At 60.6% G+C, this 18,119-nt stretch overlaps 1 protein-coding gene across 25 annotated transcripts in view; it reads left to right on the top strand.

The window, feature by feature from the left end:
- NCOR2 (nuclear receptor corepressor 2) overlaps positions 1-18,119 on the top strand; it is a 221,886-nt gene that overhangs the window by 171,618 nt on the left and 32,149 nt on the right. For all 25 annotated transcript variants that reach the window (XM_027469767.3, XM_072024399.1, XM_072024413.1 and 22 more), the window contains 5 exons: positions 2,648-2,790; positions 7,286-7,433; positions 10,273-10,846; positions 15,339-15,459; positions 16,306-16,549. In XM_027469767.3, coding sequence (XP_027325568.3) covers positions 2,648-2,790; positions 7,286-7,433; positions 10,273-10,846; positions 15,339-15,459; positions 16,306-16,549 — 1,230 coding nt within the window. The remainder of the gene's footprint in view (positions 1-2,647; positions 2,791-7,285; positions 7,434-10,272; positions 10,847-15,338; positions 15,460-16,305; positions 16,550-18,119) is intronic.

The raw sequence follows: 18,119 nt of genomic DNA, 5'->3' as shown, positions 1-18,119 counted from the left end.
CCGCCCGGCGCAGCCAGACCCGCGGCATGTAAGTACGGCCAGGGGGGTGCTGAGGATGGGGTTAATTAACACTGGGGCCGGTGCCTGGCGTGGAGCTGTAGCTGCGTGTCCAGGGGCAGACCCCGCGGTTGCAGGGCCACACCGTGCCGAGCCCCCACGCCGTGCCGAGCCCCCACGGCACGCCAAGGAGCGCAGCTCTCGGTACGATCTGATAACTCAGTTAGTCATAGTTTCAGTTGTGCTGGGAAACGAACGGCCGTGCCGAGCCGGGCTGGCGTGCCGGGGAGCACTGGGCTGGGGGCTGCCGAGCCAGGGGGCGCGTGGCGAGGGTACCCGGGGGCGTATTTTGGGTGATCCCTCCTGGCGGGGCAGCAGGTGCTGCTGCTTTGCTCTGTTCTGAGCGTAAGGAGGAGAGTGGCTGGGCACCCCGCTGGGTCCCACAGGCTGCCTTATCCTCGTGAGCCGGGCACGGATGCAGCCACCTGCCCGGCCAGCTGCGAGCTCCCGGCGGAGCCGTGGCAGCGTCCCCGCGGCGCTGGGCAGGGTGGCACAGCCAGCACGGTAGGGGAGAGGGCAGCGGGAGCTGGCACCGCACAGCCGGTGAAGGTCACATCGTGTGGGGGACCACAGGCAGCACAGGGACCCCCCCGTTTACCAGGCTGGGTCCCGTGGCTGCTCGCAGGGCACTTCCAGGAGCGGGGGCAGCGCCGGCGTTGGGAGCCTTTACCCGGGGCGCAGCAAAAGGCTCCAGCCCCGGGTGCTGCGCTCGGTGCACGGCACAGCGATGAGCCAAGGGGGCTGGGAGCCTTGTTTGCTTTGGCTACGGCGCTGGGTTGTGACACGCGGGGGGAGGACTGCTGCCCCCGACTCGTTACCTCTCGTGGTTGGTGGCCGGACATCCCTTTTTTTTATTTTATTTTTTTTTCTGTTTAAGAAGCCCCAGCCCTCCAGCACGGCGGCGGAGGTCGTGGGTTTCGCAGGAGCGGCGCTGGGAGCTGCAGAGTTAAAGCTCAAACTTGTTTCTTGGCTGGCCCCGGCCTTTTGTGGTGCTCAGCGCTCTGTGTGATGCCTGCGTGTTGCGTGCAATTTGATAAGCCCTGGTGCTGGGACAGGGCAGGATACAGGCACGGCCGGGCCGTTAACTCTTGCCGTGCTGAGTACAGCTGCTTTCCTCCGGGAGGGGTTGGGTTTTTTATTATTTGTTTTGTTTTTTTAACCTGTCCTGAGGAACGTGGTGCCACCTACTCAGCGCAGACTCACCCGTGTCCCCCCAGGCATGCCCTCCCCTTGCACGTTTCCTGCTCAGAGGTGCATCCCTCGGGCCCTGGTGCTGAGATCACCCCGTGCCCTGCTGGGCACGGCTGCGTGGCTCTCAGGAACAAGCAGGGCTGCTCACAGGAGCCCTAGGGTGGGACACCGGGGTCCTGAGCCCCACGGTGTCAGGGCTGGGGACAACAAGGGAGGGGTGTGGGGACAGAGGTCGGGGACACCCAGGCAGTCCCCGTTCCCAGGCTCTGTGGGTTGTTGTGACCTCTGGGCAGAAAAACCCCTTAGAGAAGAGGAAGGTGCCTTGGGCAGGTTGTTCCCTGTGGGTTTCCAGCTCTTGAAGTCCCCGTTGGTGGCAGCGCTGTGCCCCTGGGCTCAGGGTCTGCCCGTGCTGGGGAGGACCCGGGGAGCTGTGCCACGCGCTGCCCTGCCACAGCACGGGGTTTTGAGGTCAGGGACACCCCGTTCAGAGGCTGCTTGGCCCCCGACGTGCTGTCCTCCGCGAGAGCTCGCGAGCTGCCAGGCCAGGGATGGCCCCAGATGGGGAAATCAGGTCATGGGAAGGATGGCAAGCTGCGAGGCTTTAATTGTCCAGAAAGCCCGGGTGGCCCCAGCCCAGGTCACCTCCAGGAGTCTGGGGCAGGCGGAGCAGGCTCGGGGCTGCGGCTCCCACCTCCGATGTGTCCAGCAGGCACCTCACTGGGCTTGGTGATGGGGCCGTGTCCCCCCCAGCCTCCTGCACCGTGGTGTTCCTCCCAGCCCGGGGTCTTGCCAGGTCTGAGCCGTGCAGCCTGAGCACTCGTCCCTCTGGGGTGGTCGCTGCAGGTGTCTGTCCCACCCGTGACAGCCCCAGGAGCAGGGCACAAACCCGTGGACTTTTGGGGTCCCAGCGGGGACCCCACCTGCGTTTCCTGCTTGCTTCCCTGCCCAGGCTCTTCCTCCCCACCTGTACCAGGACTCCAACCCACCGAGCCACCCTGTCACCCTGGTTTAAGCCACCAGTGAGTCACAGGAGGATGGAGAGCGCCGCTGCTTCTTTGTAGGGCCTCCTGGGTTCTCCTGGGCACGGCAGCACCGCCTGCTCCCGTCCCCAAGGGCAGGCAGCCCCTCCTGGCCACCCGCAGTGCTGATGTGGCTGCGGGATGTTTTGTTCCTGAGCTAGACAGCCCAGTGCCTTTTTTTTTTCCCCCTTGGAAAGAAAAACAGGCTGTTGTAGGTCATCCCCTGGCCTAGGAAGCCTTGTAGACGGGTGCTAGTGACCATATTGTTCCTGTGGAGTTTGGCTTGCGCAGTGGGTGTTTCCCATCCTGTGTGGATAATGCTGCCCTTGTGCGACTTTATCTGGCCTTAAACGCTTCTCCCTTCCCTCCTTCCACCGCAGGTCTCCTTGAGCATGGGCGGAACTGGTCGGCCATTGCCAGGATGGTGGGCTCCAAGACCGTGTCGCAGTGCAAAAACTTCTACTTCAACTACAAGAAGAGGCAGAACCTGGACGAGATCCTACAGCAGCACAAACTGAAAATGGTGAGGATCCCCCCGCTGCCCGCGCCAGGTGCCTCGGGCACTTCCCGGCGAGGGCCTGCCCGGTCCTGCAGCAACGGGGGAACAGTCTCGGTTCGGAGAACGTTCTGGGGTGAAAACACCGGGGATTGGGGGTGCGAGTGATGTGGGACGGTGCCGTGTGGGAGCGTGCCCCGGCTCCCGGAGCGTGGTGACAAACTGGGGGGGAGGAGCAGACTGAGGGCAGCTTACCCCAAACTAACGCAGGGTTTTAGGACAATGCAAGGAAAAGAGGGGGTTAGCCCAGAACTGTGGCGGTGGGACAGGTATTGTGCAGAGGAGGCTGATCCTGATGTGGATGTTGGTCGTCTTTGTGGCCGTGAGCAAACACACGCATCGCTCCCTGCCTCGGTTTCCCCGTCAGAAGGGGCTGACGCCGCTTTTCTGGCCTGAAGTGCAGGGCATGAATGAAATGGGGCTCATTCAGCCTTCAGGAGATAGGGCAGACTGCTAAGAGCAGCTAAGGATTATAATTATTTCATTTGTAGAGTATCCTGGGGTTCCCAGTTTCTGGCTAATAGAATTCACATGGCTTAAACCCCCAAGGGGTGCTTTGAAAATGCAAAGGACAATGTTCAATGCAAGAATCTCTCCAAGCAAGCTATTACAGCAAGAGTAAAAAGAAAGACAGGAAAACATTCAATGACTCACCCAGGAATTTAATATCCTAGTCAGTCTATAGGAATGAGAGAAAGAGAAGACATTGGCGATTCTTTTTTATTAATTCTCTATGCACAGAGACACTCCTGTGCTCCTATGTTTCACCGAGTTGTTTTTAGAGACAAAGCAAACAAACTATACAAAAGACCAAAAAAAAAAAACCTGTAGAAAGACTGGAATTAAACGTGCATAAAGCCCTCCGAATATAAAATGTTATGTTAGAAAGATACCGTTGTTCATTACCGAGGAGGATCTGAAATCAGATCACACAGCCTAGCTGGCGATGGGATCGGTGTGTATTAATTTACTCCGCTTCCTAACGTTTCAGAAATTATATCACAGAAGTGTTTTTCTGCAGAACCACATTTTTCCCTGCATCCGTCCCTCCAAGGCAGCCGCTAGACTGCTCCAGTCTAATTGCTCACTCTCACTTGCAGTTTATATCAGCATCATCATTTTATTTTTTGAGCATTCGAGGCTATGGGATTCGGTTTTGTAGAAGAACAATGAACGTTCAGCTGTTATTTATTGTGCTCTATTGTTTTGTGGCAACAGCAGATGCCAGAGAGCTGAATAAAATGAAAGAACAACTGAGATTAAATTGCCATAGACCTTCCTTCCTGACTCCTAAATATATTCACGAGCAACCCAAGCCTCCTAATCTCCTATACCCAGCAGTCAGCCTTGACCTCTGCCGAGCAGGCATGTGGCGAGCCGGTGCGTCGTGGTGGAGGTTCGCCATGAAATCCCCAAATTACTCCCTGACCTCCCCACCGCCAGCTAGTGCCGATCGTGTGTGAGGAAACAAACTGGCGCTGCTTTTCTTCCTCTTGCTTAATGAGAGCAAACTCAATTAGCAGATCTCATTAGTTCCCCAAACGGGGCTCGTTAATATTACAGCCTCCTCCTCTGGGTAGGGGTGACAGGGCTGAAGGGCTCCCTCCCGAGCCCAGGTTTCCCTCTGGTTTAGCAGCGTGCGGGTGATTTGGAGGAGCTGGGGGTGAGCAGGTGGCAGTCCCCAGCTCGGGATGGGACGCAGAGCCTGGGGACATCCCTCGTGCCCCAAAACACATCAGGGTTCAGCACAGAACCTGCAGGGGACCCCCCGCTCTGAGCATCCAGCATTAGGGAGAAAAAGGCTTGGGGTGCAGCAACAGTGCCCGGAATTGCAGGGGTTCCCTTTCTGCGGGGTCCATCGGGATGTGTGCAACTGGTCCTGGTCCCGGGAGGATCGGGGTGCCCGAGGGACAGGTGTCCTGGTGGTGCTGGGGCAGTGTCAGGCCACCTCGAAGCCTCGCTTTGTCTGCGCCGTGGTGTTTTGGCTCGCTCTCGCTGCCCAGCGCCTCGGGTGCGTCGCGGGCATCGGCATCGCTGAGCCCTGACCTTCTGCGTGCTGTGCTCTCTAATCTCGGCACTGAAGGCAAGCGGGGCGTGAGGATACGGGGTGTCCTCCCGGAGCCGCTCTGTTTGCCGGCGGCTGGAGATAAGGCGCCGTCCTCACCAGCAGCTCTTTGCCAGGAGGTTTCTGCTTTGCCCTGGTGGCTGCTCGGGCTTGTTCTGGCTTGTGGAGCCGCGGCGGGGGAGTTATCACCGCTCTGCTGCTGCGTCTCTCGCTCGTCTCTGCTAGCCCTAATTGTGGCTTTTGGGGAGCAAAGCAGTGGGGGAATCTCCCGTGTTGCAACCCAGAGCCTGCGAAACTCCAGGGGCTGAAGGGCTGACCCCAGGGCTGGGCCTGGAGGTGCTTTGTCACCCTGTGCTTAGGTCGGTCCCAGCAGTGTCAAATTTGTGTCATTGGCACCGTGTGGGAGCGTGGTCACCCTGACGAGAGGCTGAGGCTGGGAGGTGAACCCACCGATGGATTTACCCCATCAGTCGCAGGGTTTGACAGCTGGTTTGGCCGCTCCAGCTGCTTTGCTTGGTGGTGGCAAGGAGAGGCCAAACATTTTGGGATGAAGCAGAGCACACGGTGGTGGGGGGAGATGCCTGGATGCTTGGTGGGCTTCATGCGGGCTGCAGGGGCTCCTGCCTGGTGTGCCCGTGGTTGTTGGCAGGACGGGGGCCCCGTGTCCCCAGCGCTGGGGGGACCCTGCCCGCGAGCAAGGCTGGGAAAGTTGCACGGAGCTGCCAGCAGGGCAGGAGGCAAGGAGGTGGCCTCCAACGTGTCCCTGGATGTGGCTGGGACCTGCTGCTGGGTTTCACAGCGGGAGGGACCCGAGGTGCCCCGGGGCAGCTCCGCAGGCTCCAGCCGAGCGCGGTGTGGAGGCAGGGGCTGCTTCCCGGCTGCTTCCCCAGCGAAGAGCCCGCTCCCGGCCTCGCCTGAGTCACGGACCCGTGAGTAAGAGGCAGAGAAGTCTTTGCCATAGTAACGTCGGAGCTTTGTCATCGCATTAGCATGACGGGGAACTGCTGCTTCAGACAAAAACGTGCACTTACCGAATCGCTGCCCCGACAGAGGTGTGAGCGCTGGGGCACCGTGACCACCGCCACCACGGGTGGCACCGCGGTGGGACGGGGCACGGAGGGGCCCTGCCCGCCTCCCACGGTGCCACCAGCCCTTCAGAGAGCAGTTTCTCAAGTGTTGTGTTGTGTTTTTTTTTTTTTTTTTTTCCCTCTCTCCTGCCCAGCCTGATAAAAATAGACTTTGAGCAAGCAGCGTTTCCAAGCAAAAAGCCGTTGGATTTGTTTGTTTTATCTGGAAGTTTTTTAAAGGATTGAAAAGTTGGGTTGGAGGGGAGGGACGGGCTCTTCCCAGCGCAGGGATCCAGCAGCAAAGTTAACGTTTCCGCCACGGCTTTATCTTCTCATCCATGTAAATAAACGTCCTACACACGTCATCCGTGTGGGGCTTGCAGGGAGAGCCGGAGATGATGGGCCTGTTCCTACTGGTAATATTTATTCAAGCAACAAGAGCAGGAAACAATAGCAGGAGCGAGACTTTTCCTTGAGGCCGGCGGGCGGGAGGGAGGGAGCGGTGTGTGCGCGCCCCGTGGCCGCGGCACGTGCCCTGGAGAGCGGGGACGGTGCTGTCCTAGGGCAGGGCCGGGGCACAGGGTGTTGGGGCCCCTTCGGGATGCCGTGACGCACCCAGTGTCCCCACCAGCAGCAGGAGGCAAAGTCCTTTGGCAGCGCCCGCAGCAGGACGCACGAAAGGCAGTGTGCTGTGGTGTTGGCTGTGCTGCACGGGGGTCATCAGCTCTGCTCCCTGCAGGGGGGGTGTCAGGATGTGGCTGTGGGTGTTGGTGAAGCTGGAGGTGGTCCCTGGAAATCTGTGGTACAAACAGGAGCGAGCGGCCCTGTGCTAGTGGCTCCTGCAGGCGCATCCTTTGCCCACGTGTCAGTGCTGACCCTGCCCCGGGGGTTTTCTGGGGCTCGAGCTCTGCAGGACGGGGAGCAGGGGGATGCTACACCCCGACCACGGCAGTGCTAGATGGATCCCACACCCACCGTGCAACCCCGGGTCTGCTCCTTGTGTGGGGTGCAGCATCCCCAGGGAGTCGTGCTCCCTCCAGAGGGGCAGCCCCATGTGCAGTGAGTGCCTGGCGTGCACCGTGTGCTGCTCTGTCCCAAGGGTTTTGGCTGGACGAGACCACGTCCTGGGGCTTTGGGCAGGCGAGTCTGGTCCCGGCGGCCACTTTTTGTAGGGTTTTAATGCAGGGTTTTGCATTAGGACTCAGATCTGGGGTCACGGTGGTGTTAGTGCCCTTCTCATCCCTTTGGGCAGGAGGGGTGCTGGCCGCTCCTGTGCGGCTCCCGTCCCACAGGGCTTTTCCTTCTCACCTTCCTCTGCCTCTTCCCCCAGGAGAAGGAAAGGAACGCGAAGAGGAAGAAGAAAAAAGGCACCGCCGTGCAGAGCGAGGAAGCTGCCTTCCCTCCCGCCGCCGAGGACGAGGAGATGGAGGTGTCGGGGACAAGCGGCAACGAGGAGGAGATGGCCGAGGAGGCAGAAGGTGAGGCGGGTCGAGGCAGGGGACGTGCTCAGCCATCCCGGCAGTGCCATGCAGCCATGGCAGAGCGGTTCAGGGGCCATCTGTGGCCTTTCTGGGGCTGCAAATGTCACCGCTCGCAGGGGGCCGCGTTGTGCCACCCTGAAGCCGCACCGAGGTGACGCCGTCCCGCAGCACGAGGCGCTCGTGACCTTTCGGATGCCTCGGGATTTCACGCTTGCGAGGGCTGCACTGGATCGCTGCCCTCCTCCCCTGTCCGTCGGGAGGGATGTTTATTTTGGGAAGGTTGTGCAATGCAAGGGCTCGGTCACCAGCCGGCCTCTTTTGGGGACCCCCGGGGGTCTCAGGAGTCAGGGTGTGCAGGGAGAGCAGCTCTTGCTGCTGCCTTGAGCTCTTGAGGACTGGGGGGTGCCGAGTCACTGCCACCTGAAGTCGCTGCCGTTCCCAGTCCTCCCCAGTTCAGCTGTGGTGTGACGAAGCTCTGCGCTCCCCAGGCCCCTCTCCACCCCGTGCGCACCTTGTCCCCGCAGGGTGGCACCTGGGTGATGCCCAGCGGCTCCTTCTCGCCCTGGAGAAGCAAGAAGTACCCTTCTTGCACCAGTTTATTTCCAGTTGCCATCAGCGCACGCTCCCCAGAGCGTTGGCTCTTGTAAATCAGCTTTCTTCTTGTTTTCCTCCAAAATCCAGGCCCTGCACAGCTCGGCAGGGCGCAGGGCCGAGCCGGGGCAGACTGCAGGCACTGCGGGGGCTCGGGGAGAGACCCACGGGGAGGCTGCTGGGGGAAACAAAGCAGAGAGCCCCTGGGTGATGCAGGAGGATGGATGTAACCCACTGGGCTCCCACAGCCCATCCTCATCCTGTCAGGGCATCGTGGCCACCACTGCCCCCCCCCAGGAATCTGAGCCCCCCTCAGGGCTGCCCTAGCCCCTATCCAGCAGGGCTGATGGACCCCAGCGGGTCTTTTCCTCCCCGTTCCCTTTTTAAGGGAGCGTTTTCCTCTCTCCCAGCCCTACGAAAGGAAGGAAACAACTTGAAAGTGACAATTTTCAGCTATTTATCGCTTAGAAAGCGCGGCAGCGAGTTGGGAGAAAATGTGCATAATTTTCCAACAATAGCCCCATTTGACTTTTGTCAAAGTAATTTAATAACTTAACCAGCACTGCTGGCACCCTGCTGCTTCCTGGCCTTAGCACCCAGGCTAATGGGACTTGAAATTGGAAATCTTTTCAAATCATTGTTGGAAGTGACTCATTACAAGGCAGATTCCAGGTAAATCTTTGTGCGAGGTGATCTGTGACTCAGAGGCGCGGAGTAAAAGGTAGTTATTGCTCTTTGTGAGAGCGGCTGAGAGGAAACAATGCGGTTTTGAGCTTAAAGACAGATCTCTTGACACTCGCTGAAGCTTTGCCTTCCTAGAGCCCCAATCCTCATTTCTAATTCCTCCCGTTGGGCGGAGGGGGCCTGGTTCCGAAGGGGGCTGTTGAGCGGAGCGAACGCGGAAGCCGAGGTTGATGAAATGTCACGGGCACAGAAATGTCAGAGCTCTGCTCGGGAAGGTCGCGGGCTCCGGGGTGACATTTGGAGACACGTGGGGAGCACCTTGGGGCTGGGGGCCACGCGGCAGGCCCTGGGGTGGGCAGGAGGACTTGGCACGGGTTGTAACGTGTGATTAATCGCCCGTGTCCAAGCGGTCTGCTTGTGAATGCGAGGCACGTGCGCTTGTTCGCCCGGTGCTCGGGGCTTTGCAGCCAGCCGGGTGCTCCCCTATCCACCCAGCTCCCTTCCTCACCTCCCCAGCCACGGATTTGGGGTCTAGAGTGAGTGCAGCAGAGCCCAGCGCCCGGCTGAGCCTTTTTGTGCCTCGGCAGCCCCTTTCACATCGGGTAGCACCGGGTATGGGGGGAACTGAGCAGCTGCACAGCTGTGCCCAGGAACTGGAAGACTTTGGGTGTGCTCAAACGCCTGGCTTTTGGGACAGCCACATCTTTGTGTCCCCTGTTTTGCTGGTGTTCGAAGCCAAATGTGGTGCTGTGGAGAGAGGCAGGTAAAGGGAGACGTGGGAGGGAGCCCCGTTACCCATTTGGGACCCAGGAACGAGAGCTGTGTCCCGAGGGGCCGTGCCAAGGCGTGTCGGGGGCAATGTGTGGTCACCTGGCCCTTGCTGCCTTCCTCTGTACAAAGGAGACCTGGAGGGAGCGATCCCCTTCCAGCTGCAGGCCCCTGCTCCCCGCAGCACCTCCATCCCTGGCCTTTCCAGCCCCTTTTCAAGCCGCCAGCAGATCCGAGGAACGATCCTTTACATTTAATAATTAACCTGTCCTGCAGCACTGGCAGAGCTTTGCTCTCACCGACCCTGACCTCCTTTCTTTCGCCTCTGGCGGCTTCAACGACAACAAACAGGCGCAGTGTTTTGGGATGGTCCCCAGCTGCCCTGGGGGGTGGCAGTGCCAGGGACACGCGGGACGTAAGCCGGCGGCCTCGCCGTGCCAGCAAGGACGGGCAGCGAGCCGCAGAGCTCCTGGGCCTGGCAGAGCAAAGCCGAGCTCCAGAGCTATGGGTGAGGGCGGCCGGGAGCGAGCAGCAGGGTTTTGGTGGAAAACCCAGTTGCTGGGAGTGTGGTTTGGGGTTTGGGTGGGGGCTCGCTCAGCAGATGCTGAGCTGGGCAAGCCGGGAGACCCCCGGGGTGTCTCCGGGGCATCCCAGCCCCGCGTTGCCAGCCCCGGGATCGTCTCCCCCTCGGAGCAACGAGGGCGTTCTCCTCCCATGGGAGGGGGCGGAGGCAGCGGTATGGGAAGTGAGAATCTCAGCCCGATCCTTATTTTTATTTCTTCCCTTTTCTCAGCTGCAGTAAATAACAGCTCCGACACTGAGAGCATTCCCTCGCCGAGGCCCGAAGCCAAAGAGGGAGGCGAAAGCGGGGCCAAGGCACCACCCGGGCCGGGAGGTGACTCCGGCGCAGAACCGGCAGTCAAGTTGGAAGAGGCCCCCACGCCCCCCGACGCTGCTGCTGCCACCGCCGGGCCCCCGGCCCCCGCCACCAACCCCGCTCCTGCCGCCAGCCCTCCTGCGGAGGCGGCTCCCGAGGCGCCCGGCGGCGAGGAGAAGGCCCAAGAGGAGCTGGTGGTGGACGTGGTGAAAACGGAGGAGCCGGAGGAGAAGGCGAGCGAGGAGCCCTGCAAGAGCGAGGTGAAGAAGGAGGAGAGCGAGGACGGCCAGGAGAAGGACAAGGGGAATGACAAGAAGGCAGAAAGCGGCGCCGGCAGTGGAGGGGCGGCGGGGGCGGAGGGGACGCCCAAGGCCGAGAAGAAGGAGAGCCACAAAGGCAGCAAAGGCCCCGGGGTGAACCCCGACAGCGACTCCAGCGCGACCTGCAGCGCCGATGAGATGGACGAACAGGACACCGTGGACAAGAGCAGGTAGGGCTGGGGAGAGGCACGGGTCACGGCGTGGCCACGGGGCCGGGCGAGACGTGCCCACGTGCTCCCTCCTCCTGAGCTCTTCTTTTAGGAACGTCACCGCTGAGGTGCTCCCCAGGCGAAGGGACGTGGCCGGCTGTGTCCCCGCGTGGCCGCGGCCCTTTGGCCATCGCTCGCGAAGGGTCCGTGACCCCGCGGGCAGCGCGATGTCCCAACGCGGGGGTGCTGCTGGGCAATGGCCCCAGACAGGTGTTGGGCGCAGAAGCGCTGAGTCTGCTGCTCGCAGCCCTGCGGGGTGATGCAATGGAGCCGGACGTGCCCTTGGGGACAGCTGAGTTATGCAGAGGCGTAGACTGGGCTGCCTGCATCCGGGGCTGGGAAGGGTTTTTCTGTCTGAGTCGGCGCTGGCAGGGGAGCAGTCGCTTCGGGGACGCGTTCCCAGCGCAGAGAGAGGGGGCGAGCTGCTGCCTCGGCGGAGATGCTGCTGGGATCCGCCAGGGTGAAATATCCGCCCCGGCCAGAAAGGGGGCAGAACGGTGAGGGATGTGCGAGCTTTCCTGCAGAGACACCACCGGGGCTTCACCTGAGCTGCCATGGCCCCGAGCCCTGCAGCCACCCTGGCCGGTGGCCGAGGGGGTCTGTGACCCTCCAAGGGTGGCTCCTGGCACCGGGAGGGGAAACATCGGCCTCTTTGGAGGAGAAACGTCCTGTTCCCCTCCCGTCTCTTCCCACCACAGCAGCAGAGCCCTCCCCACCCAAGAGCCTCACAAACGGGACAGGGTTTCCTGTTTTTTAAAGAATATATATAAATACGTGCCTCTTTGTAGTGCTATTTTCTCTAGTGGCTCCCGCTTCCATCCACGCTGGCTCCTGGGCCGGGAGGGACCTCCTGCATCCACCCGGCCGTGGCACGGGGGCACGGAAACCTCTCCAGGCTCCTGCCTCTGCCTTGGCCGGTGTCCTGAATCCAGCATCCTGCAGCCCTCCCGAGGGCTTGCAGGGGGTGGTTGGCAGCCAGACGGGTGCTTCAAGGCCAGGCAGGCTGCATAAAAAAAAATAAAAAAAGAAAGAAAAAAAAAAAACAGACGAGGAAAGCAGCAGGACGAGGCAGGCAGCTGTGATCTGCCACCCATAACGGGAGCGCTGCTCCCAGAAGGGCACTGCGGTGGATTTGGGAGCTGGTGGGTGAGTGCTGCCGGCACAGGAGGGAGCAGGAGCATCCCTCGGGAGCAGCCCTCACTGGAAGCAGTGCAGATGCTGACGGGGGCGCTGGGGATGCAGCTGGCTCTGGCCCCGTGGTGGGGCCGGGGCCTCTTGGCTGTGGGGAGCTCCTCTCTGGCGTGGAAGGAGTCCAGCACCACCCCTCCCCGCCCTCCCCTTCCCAGCTGGGAGAAACCTCCCTGCGAGGGGGAGCGAGGCCAGCAGGGCTCTGCTGCTCTGCTTTGACACGAACCCAGCCGAAAAGGGGACGGCAGCAGCTTTTAGCAGCCTCCCTGCTGCAGAGGAACAGCTCTTCTCGGGAAGTTTTCCACCCGGGCTGCTCAGTGGATCAGTGCAGGTATCTCAGCCACCAGACAGCTCCCAGGAATATCAGACAGGAATCAGGCATCCCTCTGCTGCCCGGGTGGGAAGGCGCAGGTGATGGCAGAGCCTGAGAGCAGGCTCGCACCGTGTCCTGCACCCAGTTAGCAGGGGCTGGTACCCGCCGTGGTGCCCACGGGGATGCTGTGCGCATCCTCGTTCGCTCCTTTTTCAATGCAATCTCACGGGAGCCAGAGGCGTGCCTCCTGGTGTGTGCCCTCTAACAAGCCGTGGGCATCCAGCTGCCCTGGTTCCTCGCTTCTCCAGCCCGCCGAGGCTGCGTGCCCGCGGGCGGCTACCGCAGCCCCAGCGCCTCGTGACTGCGAGCACGCGGGCAGAGGCGACGGAGAGGACGGGGCTGCCGAAATGCCGCGTGAGCCGCCCCGGCTGGGACAGCACCGGGCACGTGGGCGATGCTCGCCCGCCCACCCTGCGCTGCCGAGCTCATGAAAGCACCGGGGTGGCCGCAGCATCTCCCAGAAGAAGGGGACGGGGGTGGCTCGAGTGTCCCTGTGAGCATGGGGAAGGGGCTGTCGCTGGCCACCGTGGGTCCTCCTGGTGTTAGAGCTGGCAAAGGTTAGGCTGGGAGAAGGAGCCGCAGCCTGAGCTCGTCAGAGCCAAAGGAGGCAGCTGAGTGTCCGTGGTTACACGCAGCGTGTGCTGGGAGGGCTGCTGCGAGCACGGCCAGTACCGCGGTTCAGGGGGAGGTCAGGGCAGAGGGAAATGTGTGAGGCCGTGCACGCTTACCCCCTGGGGGAACCTGGGGACTGCCCCCGGTCTCTGTCCCCTTTATGAAACGATTGCGTGGGCAAGAAATGGAGTTTGGGCCATCTTAGTGGGGTCATGGTGTATTGGGTTGTCCCGCAGTTCGACCAGTCCCTTGGTCTCGGACCGGTCCCCGTGGTGAAAGCTGAAGGATTTGGGTGGATGCGGTGCCCTGTTCATCCCAAACCCTTCCGCACAACCCCGGGCTCACCCCGAGCATGCTGACACCATGCAGAGGGCTCGCTGCTCCTCCCAGTGCCCTCACCCACACGTAGGGACTGGTTGTTGGGTTTGGGGCCCCCAGGTGAGAGCTGCTGAGGGATGTTTGGCCCCTGTCCTGCTGTGTGCGGACAGGACCAGCGCCTCTCAGAGCAGAGCATCCACCCGACAGAGCTGTGCCTGCAGCAGGGAGAGCTCCATCCTCTCCCATTGCTGATGGAGCTCGCTGGGCTGCAGAAAACCAGGCTGAAGATTGGCCTCTTTTGGGTAAAATCAGAGCCCAAACTGCCAGGGAATGGGGCCCAGGGCTGCAGAGCATGCTGCCCCCGTGGGCTTTCCCCAGTGGTCTCCGGTTTGGGAGCCCCAGCCGTGCTATCACCCCACCTGTGCTATCCCATGGGTGGACATCACCGCGATGGTCCGGAGAGCAGCTCGGGTGAGCTGCCCCTCACCTGGCTTCCCCAGGGCATCCCAGTTCCCCCAGAGCATCCCAGTCCCCACCCCTGGGGCAGATCCTGAGGTGGGTCCCATTCCTGCACCGATGCAGCCGTGCAGGCGCAGCGCTGTATTTATTCCCCGCACATGGCCCGGCCACGCTTGTTTATTCATCCAAGGGTGAGCATGGAATGACCTTGAAATTTATAGGCTGAAGAGAGCGGTGAAATAACAGCTAAAATAAACAAATCACGCTGTAAAAACTTAGAAACGATGAACTGGCTTCAACAAATGGGAGCTGGGAGGGAGAGAAAGTGAAGATGTCCTGGAGCGACGTGGCCCTGGGGTCTCAGCACGGGCACATCTTGACCCGAGGGCTTTGCCTCTCCCCTTTCCCATCCCGTTTTGGGGGGAAGGCACCGTGGTGCTGGTAATGCCCCAGGGAAACAAGGCATCAGCTGGACCCTACAGCCCTTGCAGGAGGGATGTGGTGCTCGGTGGCAGTGAGAACCCTGTCCCAGGAGGAGAGGCAGAGGTTTTGAGGCGCGGGGGCTCGGCACAGCCATCCTCTGAGCATCCACCCCGCAGCTCAGCCATGGGGAAGAGCAAGCAGAGAGGGCACGGGGTTGTGCAGCCACGAGGCTGAGCACCAAATCCCATCCGAATCCAGCCTCTTGCCTTTCAGGTGATCCAGGCAGCCCAGCTGCGTGTGCGTGGTTGCTTTCCCAGGCTTTAGAGCCTTGATAGAAGACAGACAGTCCTTGAAAAGGAACGTGAGGCTGATCTCGAGTGCTGGGTGATGCTTGAGTGAGCTGGGGAGGGTGGCGTGGCGCCCAAACGCAATCTGAACAGGTCGCCCTGCTCCGTGACTCCGGGCTCCGCTTCTCCCTCGGGCTTATTCTGGACAACAGCAGCAGGTTTGCTAGAAATAATTAGCATAGCAGCCAAAGCAAAGAGGAACTGAGAGCCTCTCGAGGCAGACAGAATGGTCTCAGAGCACGGAGTCCCACGGGACTTGTTGTCTCTGGAAAGCAGGACGTGGATGCTGGGCCTGGCTATCCCACGGCAAAGCTGCCAGCGCTCTGCAGCTCGCTTGGTGCTGCTGCTCTGCGTCTGAGAGTGGGTCCCCAGGGCCCTTGGAAGACTAAAAGGAGCTGAGGCACCGGCAGCCCACCGAGGTGGGGGTGGCAGGCACCTCCCCGGGGCTGCAGGCACCCCGTGCTCCAGGCAGTGCATGGGGGTTCCCTGCTGAGCAGCCCCTCTCCAAGCCTCAGGGTGACCCCTGCAATCTGTGGCACGTTTGTAGCCACCTGAACAGCTCTGGGACCAGGCAGAGGATTGCAGAGCTGGGAGCCCAAGTGCACAGTGTGCTCAGGAGCCTGGGGTCTCCCCAGCTCAGCAGCACGAAGCGGGGCGGTGTGGGACGTGGGGGAGCGATCAGACGTGGAGCTCGTGCGTGGCATTGCCCCCGTAACCCCTGTTTTGTGCTCAGGTTGCTGTCCCCCCGGCCCAGCCTGCTCAACACCGCCAGCGAGGCCAGGCTGAACTCCTCGCCGCAGAAGCCGCTGGACCTGAAGCAGCTGAAGCAGCGCGCTGCTGCCATCCCTCCCATCGTAAGTGCCCGAAAAAGAGGGTTGGGGCTGGGGATGCAGCACGTGCCTTGCACATACACTTGTACTAGGACGTGTCCCCCTGCTTGGCATGCAGGTGGCTGAGCCCCGTGCAGGCAAGGTGCCTTCTGTGCGCAGCGTGCTCCCCGCTGCCGGAGAGCCTGCCAGCGATGTTTGGATGTCCCTCGAGCTCTTCTATCAGGGAGTAGTGGGAGGTCTGGACAGAAAAAGCTCCTCGCTGCCACATGACTGCAGCCTCCTTTTGCTTTAAAAAGCAACTGTGCACCCTCCCAGCCCTGTGCTTCTCCTGGTCTCGTGCTTAAAGTCACCACGTAAAACATGTTTCTGCTCTTCCTCATCCAGAAGCTCTCCTTGGTCTCCTCTTTTCAGTACAAGGCTACTGGAGAGCCACAAAAAGCTGATCGTTCCTGGCTGGGGCCGTGACAAAAAGCACCCTCTTATCTCCAGGGTCAGCGCCAGAGGAGGAGCATTTGTGGGCTGGGGAGAGAAAATCCCTGCTTGTGTGTGCTGGGTTTCAATACTCGGGAAAGGCCCGTTCCTGGGGCTCTTTCGGTTTCCCTTCTTACAGCAAAAGATGTGGCTGCAGTCATGTAGCTGCTTGCAAAAGCTACAGGCAACTAACTGCAGAGAAGAGGCTCTAAACAAGGGAGGGCTGAGGCTCTCCGCTGGTGTCACCAGAACAGAGCTGGAGCTCTTTGCTGGGGGATTTTTAACCTCCCGTGGCTGGTGAGCCTTGGAGCTCCGTTTGGGATGTGGGGCTCTGTAACACCTTGCTGCCTCCATGGCTGTGAGGGGCAAGTTTCACCACCTCTTACTGTTCCGTTGCAGATTTCCGAAGGTTTCTCAGAGGGGATATTGCAGAGTGGAAGCGTGAAGCCTCAGGTGCCTCCCCACGCCCTGGCCCTCTACCAGCAGCAGATCACGAAAGCCCACGAGTCCTCCCGCGAGGACGTGCCCCCGAGCAAGCTGTCGCAGGCCCAGCAGCAGCAGCAGCAGGCGGACAAGGAGCAGCAGCAGCCGAGCAGCAGCCCGAGGGGAAAGAGCCGGAGCCCCGCTGTCGGGGACAAGGAAGGTAGGGCGGTGATGGTGTGCGTCGAGCCGTGCCACAACGTGCCCCGTGTGCAGCTGCACGCAGCCAGCAGCTTGCCTCCTCTTAGGTGGACGTTTGCTTCAGCCCTTGAAAGCTCTTTAATAGCGTCTCGAAGCGGGACCGGAGAGGCATGGCTAATTTCCCATGTTCATTAGACAGTACATCATGTCTCATTGAGCCTCCAGCAAACACCGAGCTAGTGTCGAGTGCCGAGGAGGTGAAGATTGCCTTTATTAGCGTCTCTGCCATTCACTTGAGAGCAAAGGGGCCTGGAGGCGTGCCAGGGCTTTGGGTACAATGGCTCTTTTCTACCTTGCTGGCTTTTTATAAAGAATGCTTTTAATGCTCAGCAGGGACCATTATTTCATTTAAAATCAATGCTAATACTGTGACTTGGAGTCCAAAGGTTCCTGTAAAGATTCCCAGTGCTTTCTCCCCGGAATAGCTCTGATGTGGTTTGGCTGCCTAATGAGCAATCCCGAGTTTCCCACCATAGAGCAGCTCAAGTGTTATTAGCTGGAGCACCTGGGGATCAAGGTTAAGGAGAGTCGGGAAGTCCTGATGAGACTATCCTCTAAATGTGTTTTTAATCTCGGTGACAGTCTGTTCCAGTTCAGCATCGCCGTCCCTGCCCCTCGTAGCCCGCTGGGTGTCGATGAGACACTGCCACCAGCGGTGCCATCAGAGGAGCCAGGAGGCTGGGCTCTGTGGGGGCGATGCCCCCCAGTAGTGGGTCCTGCACTGGGATGGGGGGGATGAGGCCATGTGGATGAGGCAGATTGGTGCTGGTTGTGGTCATTGCTGGAAAATCGGTGCCCTCGTTCAGCCCCCAGAGCAGCCACGGCCCTTTTTGGACAGGAGGATGTGCTTGCAGGAGGAGCTGGTTGCTGACTCTTGGCCAAATCTTCGTTTTCCTTAAACAATAAAGAGCACTGTGTGTGGATCAGCCCTCCAGAATGTTTTGCATGTAAGCCGGGAAGGAGACTGCTCACCTTGAGGAAGGGAGTTTCCCCTGAGTCACGGTGCTGCCACCCGTGAGGTCCCATCCCAGCTGATCCCGCGCCGGTGCTTGCTGCCCGGGCACATCAGCTCCCTTCCAGCCCTTCCCCGATGGTGATGGGTAATGGAATTTAATCTCCTCCTGCACCGTAACCCTGTGCAGATCCGTCTTGCATGGCTCAGCTTCGTGGTGAACCACGTGGCACGGGCAGTGCTGGAGCCTGGAGCTCAGCACCACCGCACCCCAGTAGTTGGGACGGAGCACTTCCTTCTCTGGGCCACCTCCGCAGTGCTCCAGATCTCTGTTAATGAAGCTAATTACCCTGCAAGGTGTACAGCACCTGGCCTGTGTCACGCAGAGGCATGGAGCAGGCTGCCCAGGCTATGACGAGGATTAGGAGCGGAGCAAACATCTCGGGGGATCTCCAAGCCCCGCTAACCGTGCCCGCGTGCCGGTACCGCTGGGAGCCTGGGTTGCACTTGGGCCCTCGGGAGTCTTCATTCCGTGGTGTGAATGCATCTGTGGTGTGAAAACCAGCAGGCTTGTGCTGAG

Source organism: Anas platyrhynchos, chromosome 16 (assembly GCF_047663525.1).
Source record: "Anas platyrhynchos isolate ZD024472 breed Pekin duck chromosome 16, IASCAAS_PekinDuck_T2T, whole genome shotgun sequence".
NCBI lineage: Eukaryota > Metazoa > Chordata > Aves > Anseriformes > Anatidae > Anas > Anas platyrhynchos.
The sequence above is the reverse complement of the archived record's forward strand: the minus strand, read 5'-3'. Positions and strand labels throughout refer to the sequence as shown.